The 8,255-nt window shown below is 36.0% G+C and overlaps 1 protein-coding gene and 1 pseudogene across 1 annotated transcript; both read left to right on the plus strand.

Moving 5' to 3' along the window:
• The first annotated feature begins 3,846 nt into the window (after window positions 1–3,846).
• LOC143632563 (uncharacterized) lies at window positions 3,847–5,364 on the plus strand. Its single transcript, XM_077101052.1, has 4 exons — window positions 3,847–3,962; window positions 4,653–4,805; window positions 4,887–5,062; window positions 5,152–5,364. The coding sequence occupies exons 1-4, from the start codon at window positions 3,894–3,896 to the stop codon at window positions 5,279–5,281; spliced, it is 528 nt and encodes a 175-aa protein (XP_076957167.1). The 5' UTR covers window positions 3,847–3,893; the 3' UTR covers window positions 5,282–5,364.
• A 907-nt stretch (window positions 5,365–6,271) lies between these two features.
• Window positions 6,272–7,332, plus strand: LOC143632542 (transcription factor MYB123 pseudogene; annotated as a pseudogene).
• The last annotated feature ends 923 nt before the right edge of the window (window positions 7,333–8,255 follow it).

An 8,255-nucleotide genomic window follows, 5' to 3' on the forward strand; every position in this document is an offset into this window, starting at 1 on the left:
TAAGAGTGTTGGGTCACATGATAGGAATCTCTATTTTTATCCTTTTTCCCTTTTATTTTTGTAGAAAAACATATACAGGCAACAGTTATTATTTTCTTGATGTTGATACTTCATGCATCTTCAATATCGATAAGCTAGAGAACATTCAAGCGAGTGCACAACACAATATTCAAAAATTTTTTTATTTATTTTATTCTTAAGTCTTTAAAATTCTAGTTATGGCTGTAAACGATTTTAACGTTGGACAAACTGTTTCTGAATTGTTCTGGGGGAGATTCGTCGATGTTCATTCGTTTAATAAATAAGCGAACATGAACATGGAATTTCATTTGATTAACTAAATTAAACAAACACAAACAAATGTCGTATTTGTTCAATAAAGTTCTTAAACGTTCGATAGTGTGTTTGTTAAATTTTTGTTTGTTAGTTAAAAGATATTTGCATCCCCCGCTTGTGGCCTAGTGGTAAGAGGCTTGGGTTCTCCAGTGGAGACTCAAGTTCGAATCCCACTTGTGTCATATTTGGGTGGATATTGCCTATGAAGGATTTGAGGTAGGCCTTGTTCAAAGATTGTCAGTTTGAATCCTGAGCCCACCCGGGTTTTCGTCCCACCGTGTGTTACGCCAGAGAGTTTTGCTTTTGTGGTGGCACAACGGCTGTCAAGTGCCAGTCGGCGGTATGGTTTCCCGGGGGAACGCCCAAGCCAAACTTTGAAGCCAGCGTGTGCCCGGTTAAGACAACATAGTCTGGCCAGAGTGGGGCATCGGGGCTCTCAAAATTTGGAGAACACGGTAGCCTAAATATAAGAAAGTCGCCGTTCTAAAAAAAAGTTAAAGATATTTGCATTTGACCGGTTTAATTCTTGATTCAAATAGAAGAGAGAATATAAACAACCCAATTAATGCTTGATACGTTTTAACTATTCACTGTATTGTACTATAAAAACGACATAAGTAACAACTTCTTTAATATTCTTAACTAGTGGTGATGGGGTGGGAGAGAGTAGTTGGGTGCGGGTAGGCTCGGGACACCGCCGCCACCCCACCCAAATTCCTTTCCGGGTGGGTACAAAAATCGGGAGAAAAGAAAGGAGAGAGTGAGATGTTTGTGTGCGTAGAGGTAGAGGGAGCATGACGGTTCATGGGTAAATTGAGCGGGTTCCAACGGGTTCAAGCCTCAAGGACAGTGGTTAAGTTGACGGAAATTGATTGGTTTTCTAACAGGTGTGGCCAGGTTGCTCCCTCGGCCACCCTAATACCAATAAAAAATTATTACAATTAATTGCTAAAAAGGTATTTTACAGGTTGGTCTTGACCACCTAGATCAGCTAACCTGAACAAACTTCTCTAGTACACAAACATAGAATTTCATAAGAGAATATCCCTAAGTCGAGAGCTAATTATATAAAAAAACACCAACACTTTATCAAGACCTTATTGACTTGTCCCGTAGGATATATGATAGACAAAAATGTCGTATGATCATTGATTAATATGACAAGTAAAACTGAGTAATTGGTCATATGGATTGTATGATGGCAAAATTATACGGTTCATATGATTTTTTAACTGTCAAAAAGTTAGTTGATCCATAATGGTGTCATATGATATGTTTAATTATTTTTCATTATATATCATATGAACCATAAGATATGTCAGACTTTTGAGCAATGTTATTATACCAAGATTTTTAAGTAAAAAATAAAAAATAAAATTTAGAAATATACCAAATTTAACAATATATCAATTAAGTCATTTTATTATAACTATAAAAATCATTGAGGTTTTATTACTTAACTTTATATAAATATTTCTTTTTTATTAGTTGATTTAAATCAAATACGTATTACTAGATAAATTTGATTAAAAAATTCACATCCCTTCCATAAACTCTTCTCCCACCTTTCAATTATTTTTTAAAAGATCTACTAAAAATCACTACATCACATCCATCATTTCTCTACTCACCCTTACATTTTGAAAAATCACTACAATATTCATCTTCCATCAAATTATGATGAGTGTATAAAAACACGAAAAATAATAAAATAAAAGTTTATGTATAAGATAAATAAAAAAGGTAGATGAGACGTGGAATATTTTTAGAATGAAAGATAAATTTTGAAAAATATAATTTTTAGTTAAATTGTTAGGTAGAAACTGGAGGAAGAAATGCGAATCCTCTCTTTTCTTAATGACCAACGAATTATTCAAATGAGCTACTGGCTAAATTCATCACATTGGGATGTACTCGTCTTTTGATCCGGGAAAACCCCTTAGCTAAGGCCAACGCCCCGCTCGAAAGCACGACAATGCAGTAAGATGAAACTCGTTCAGTTCAATGATCCAATCAGTGAAAGCAAACTACTCGCCTAGTCTTCTATCATCATCTTGGTGCTTCTGAAACTAAATGCTGAAGGTAAGAATCAAACCCGAGACATATAAAACACCAAGTCTCTTCCTTACCACTCCTACCACTAACATGAAATACTGATTATTATTCATGAAAAATGCCTACTTTCACAAAAAGTCAACTATAGATGGGTTGGTTACACACACTAAAACATGTTATATTGGCTAATGCATGTCACTGTTCCACCATGTGACTTATTGTGCTAAGTTTTTCCCACAATCATTTGCAACAATGAAAAGCATATGATACGTTCAACTAATGCATTGGCTTGAAATTTTAGGGTATGGCCATTAAAAAAGGTTACAATAAGCCCTCCTTCAACTTATTTAAACTTACCATTTCAACACTAGTTTTTCATTTTTGCTTATTACAAATTGACACGTATCTCAGTTGTAAGTTTCTCTTTCTCTCTCTTGTTTTAGAACTTCTAATATATGATGCTTTACAAAATTTCGAATATAGCGTTTCGACGTGCTTTTATTTATCTGCATTTCAATGTAAGCTTCGTTTAAAATGGAGTTGCACGTGATAATATACAAGTTAGCTAAGCGCCTATGTACACGTCGGTAGAGTTGTCAAAATCGACTCATTGCTCTCGATGCAACGCTAAGGGTTTGTTCATAAAGGTTTTGTTTTTATTTTATAACTTTTGAAACATATTTTTTAGCGGATTTTCATCACGCGAGTTAAATACAAGTTATTTTTTAAATGTTATAATTCAGTATACAGGTGCATAAAAAACCCGAATCTGGAACCGGGTGTTTTTATACTCGGGTTCTTACTACCGGAGCCTACCCGTATGGTATGGATAGGGTATGCATTTCAGTACAAAAATCTGTACTCGGAACCGGACCGAATTTGTGTCTAGTAATACCTGAAAACCGGAACCGATTCCATTCCCGGAACCTGGTTTTTTCAATACCTGAAACTGGGTTTTTAAAAACCAGAAATTACCCGTAAAATACCCCCAAAAAGTGGGACCATTAAAAACCAATCCATATCCAAAAAAACCCGAAAATTTGATTTTTCAATACCTAGAAATTGGGTATTCAAATACCCGGACTCGGTGCATATGGTATGGCATATAGAGAATACTTGGACCCGAATTGGGTATGACCAATACCTGATTTTCCAATACCATGTTATACACGAACCCGGTTCCATATCATAAAAAGCACGATTTGTGCCCCTCTAATCCAGTATGCGGATACAAATAGTGAGCCCATATCATAAAAAGAAGCCCAGCCCACGTGAAGAAAATCCATCTTGATAAAGAAATCAAGCATCAATTTCCTAGAACTGCTCTTCGCTGCAAACTCAAAAGGTATCAACTTTGATGTTCAATTAAGAGTCTTGATCTGTTTCCAATTGAAAATTAAACCCTTGTTTTAGAATTAGTGAATATATTATTATTATTGTTTTGGTAGATGGAAGCTGGACAAGAACCCAAATCATGGGATGAGTTATACACCATAGATTTAATGCCTTCAGAGTTGTTCTTGAAGCTCAGGGAAGAAATTCAAGGCTTTCGAGTTGGCCTTAATTTGGAGGTAAAAATACTGAAAGTTAGGGGCCGAAACGAGCTCGACTAGAGCGGCTTGTTTATTGTTTATTAATTAATTAATTTATATACGCTTTTAATTATTTTGAGAAAAAACCTTAATGCGGAAAAATAGCGGATATGACCAATATTTAAGATATTAGTTATCACGGTGGGATGTTAGTGTTTTGCAAGTTGCAAAAGGTTATTTTGTTATTGCTACATATATTAATATATATTTAATATATGTAGCAATTTAACGCTAACAAAATCGGGACCGAGATTATGATCAATATTTTACACTAATATTTTACCAATATATGTACGATGTATCGACTGCGTAGTGTTTGGTGCCTTAAAAGTTAGTCAAAGCTTGGTTGTGTTGTGTGAAATTAATGCAACGAAGTCCAATGGTGGCAAATCTTTAATATACACAAGGCTTGCTAAGGCAACGAGCCTAAATGAGCTTCCCGTACAAGGTCGAGACCGGGCTCGATAACTAAATGGGCTTTATTTGAGGCTCGAGTAGCTCACGAGCGGATCACCAAGATTTGGACTTATTATTATTGAAAATGGTGATGAATTAGCAGTAGCCAGTAGTAGTGAAGGGTTTGTTCCTGATTTCAAATTTATTTATGAAACTTAGGTTTTGTTTTAATAACATAATGTTTTAAAGCTGTGTATAATGATTCTGGTCCAGTTTTACAATTCCCCAATCAACGAGTTTGTGGGAAAGCTGGTTTTGAAGCCTTTATCATACGATCGAAGATGGAAATTTATGTACGAGCCGTTACATCATGATGTGCGCCTTGTTTCCAAGAAGATCCCAATAACCAAATTCCTAAACCTTCAGGTCGGTCTGTTCGTTTAGTCAACAACTGTACAATATACATACATATCGTAAATGATATATGACTTATCTGTCGGTTTGCAGGTTGGGATAGGCCATAGCTTTGAGTCACACGCAACCGGTTGGAAATGGAAGCTTACAAGTTGCTTAGGTGGAGATGGTGTATCTAGAATCCGTAACAAAACGTCTGTTGGTGTGTGCCCGGGTGTAGATCTTCGTTTTGGATGGCGGGCTGACTATGTTCTTCCGGAATTTACAGGGTACATTATTATTATTAATGTTAATATTATACATGCATGATGGTTTTTGTATTTCGTATTGGTGGCTTAGAATTTGAAGTTATTTGCAGGGCTGTGGGGACTAGTGAAGCATTGTTTAACATGAACTCTGGTCGATTAGAAGCGTCGCTTGACAGAATCGAGACCATTTTAACCCATACGAGCGATCGGTCACCAAAGCTGGAGGATGTATCTCCTTAAGTGCTATTTAGTTTCTGTATAGCTTCTGTATGTTTGGATGAAGATAAACTATTGATTTTTCAAGGGTGATTATTTTAACCATATGTTTGCCTCTGCAGTTAGCCAAAATGATTTATTAGTTTATTATCAGATTTTTATTTTTTTATTTTTAGCCATGAATATTAAACTGGAATTAGTTTAGTTTAATAAATAATATTAGTTAAATGTTTTTAAATACCAGACATGAATAACATAGCTGCACAACTACTGTACCAAAAGATTGCACAAAACTAATGTTGGCAAAGCTTTTGCGCGACACGTTCCGCTAGTCCAACATTCCCATGGATTCTGCAGGCACTATGTAAAGCTCCCCATACATCTAAACCACATATTCTTATTAAACGCATAAGCTTCCGACAATCTACAATCGCGACCGAGAAGATCAACCATAGATGCACAATGCTCCATATCAGGAAGGATAAAACAGTCATTTGACATGCTTTTAAAATACTTTCTCCCTTCTACAAGCCATGAATGTTTGCAAGCTGTCAAAACAACAATAAATGTGAGACTACTTGGTCTAATTTTATTGGCTTACAATTCAAGCGGCTATTCAGAATCAAACTGATCTACGACTCGCATACATTAGGGCTTTCTTCATGGAAACCCGTTGACCTAAGGAGATGACGCTTAATTAGGAGTATGCTAGTTTGCCGTTCATTAATAAATTTCTATTCCCTGATCCCTATATCTTGTCGACACGACTCTAGTATAGAAAGCATTTGATACAAGTCTACAACTATCTCACGTAACAACTAACTGCGTTAAGTTAGCAATTACAGTCACGTAACATTATTTAACAGCATACAGATAATACTTTCTTCCTGAACAAATTTTACGATCACCGTTAATATTTTATTTACAGTCACGTAACGTTATTTAAAAGCATACAGGCTATGTAATAGAAGATTCATTTTTAACTGAAATGGTTAAATAGCCCAAACTGTTTTCATGAAATTATTAGCTTCAGAAGACAAGATTCTCAGTGACTACATTAAGCTTCATGGTGAAGGCAAATGGAGACAGCCACCTGCGAAAGCAGGTACATATCTATCTATCTATCTATCTATCTATCTATCTATCTATCTATCTATCTATCTATCTAGTACTTAACTACCAATGTGGGCACATGCGTACATATACATATACACCACACTGAGTGCATGTGTGTGTTTTCTTTGCAGGTTTAAAGAGGTGCGGAAAGAGTTGTAGATTGAGATGGTTGAATTACTTGAGACCGGATATTAAAAGGGGAAACATTTCCTATGATGAAGAAGATCTTATCATCAGGCTTCATAAACTCTTGGGAAACAGGTTTTGTTTGTTTCATTAATTAATATACGCCCACATTGTGTGTTTTAAATGTCAAGAAATTAACATTTTGAGGTTTCTTGTGTGTGTTTAGATGGTCGCTTATTGCTGGGAGGCTTCCTGGACGAACAGATAATGAAATAAAAACTACTGGAACACCACACTAGCCAAAAGGGCACGATCTTCATCATAATCACGAAACTGTTCCTGTGTCGGGACAGGCTCACGAACAAAACTATAAAAAAGGGAAAGAGAAAGAATGTGTGAACGAGTCGAATGTGGTTAGAACCAAGGCAGCGAGATGCTCTAGGAAACATTTTAGCCCACACCCACGACAAATATCTGAGCCACCAAGATCCAATGCAACTATTGGGATTCAAGATGCGGCTAACCCTGACTCTGAACTTATACAACCAGATGCATTTACGTTTTGTCACGACAGCAATAATAACGATAATAATCAATCAAGTTTCGGTCTTGATGTGAATGTGGGTGGGGGTTCTTTAACCGGTCTTTATAATTTGGATTTCGTAGATTCGTTCAACTTAAATGATCAAATGGTGAAAGGAGATGATATGATATCGGGTTCTTCAACTGCTGCTGCTGCTGCTGGTGGTGGTGCTACTACGGATGCAACACACATGTATTCGAAAGAAATTATGGACTATTTCACTTCAATTGGCGGAGAATGGATGCCTTGATTATGATTATGATTATGATTATGAATTATGTTTGTATCATGCATATATCCATTTTATTACGTATTGACATATTGTAGTTTTATACTTATATATAGCAAACCAAAATTATTTTCTATAACATATTGGACATACAGATTTTAACTACGAGTAAACTGTCATTTCATGTGATTGGGTCTTATGAGTACGACCCCAAGATGTTTTGGGCTTGTGTCACCATTAAAAAGGCTAACTAACGGGCTACTATCAGGCCCTTTGAAGACACCCATGAGTTAGCTTCTTCGAAAAACTTTGCTTGTCAAAAATAAAAAATATCAAATTGTATTGATAACAATTTATTTTGCCATAAGCAATTCGCCATTGCATTAACATTTAGCAATTTTATAGATTAAATAAAATCCATATTAAACTTTACTATGATAGGGAAAAATTGATGCATATATAAGACTCTAATTTGAAAAGCAAGTGTAATTGGGTTGTTTTGTATAGAGGTAGGGCCATAAAACAAGGAAAAAAGGCCCTGAAGCTCTTAACCCGTTAGATGCTTCCACGGGTCATTTTTACAAAAGTAATACCTGCGTAAATCATCCGCCAAAAAGTAGAAGTTCAATCAATCCTTCTAGAAGCATGCGGGAGATACCCACAAGCGAATGAATGAATAGAATCAAATAAACCACAGGAGGCACCCGCAGACGGAATAACAAGTGAATACAAGAACATTCTTCTAGAAGCCCACGGGAGGCACCCGCAGGCAGAAAGAAGAATGACTTCACACTTGTAAGGAAAAACATTTAATAACCAAAATATTCCTTAATATCGACGTTTACCTCCTTCATAGAGAGCACGTAATGGTTTAACTAGTAAGGAAGAGGCAGCTAGATATTCCCTGACGGTCTAGCACATGGCCAGTTATTGCGCCCTATCAA

This window comes from Bidens hawaiensis, unplaced genomic scaffold (genome assembly GCF_021521415.1).
Source record: "Bidens hawaiensis isolate Kalapana, Puna unplaced genomic scaffold, B.hawaiensis_p1.1 tig00006397_1, whole genome shotgun sequence".
NCBI lineage: Eukaryota > Viridiplantae > Streptophyta > Magnoliopsida > Asterales > Asteraceae > Bidens > Bidens hawaiensis.

Excerpts from the sequence above, each read along its gene's own strand:
- LOC143632563 (XM_077101052.1), top strand. The coding sequence starts at position 3,894 with ATGCCTTCAGAGTTGTTCTTGAAGCTCAGGGAAGAAATTCAAGGCTTT. Across the intron at positions 3,963-4,652 it reads GAGTTGGCCTTAATTTGGAG|TTTTACAATTCCCCAATCAA; the intron begins GTAAAAATACTG and ends ATTCTGGTCCAG. Across the intron at positions 4,806-4,886 it reads CCAAATTCCTAAACCTTCAG|GTTGGGATAGGCCATAGCTT; the intron begins GTCGGTCTGTTC and ends GTCGGTTTGCAG.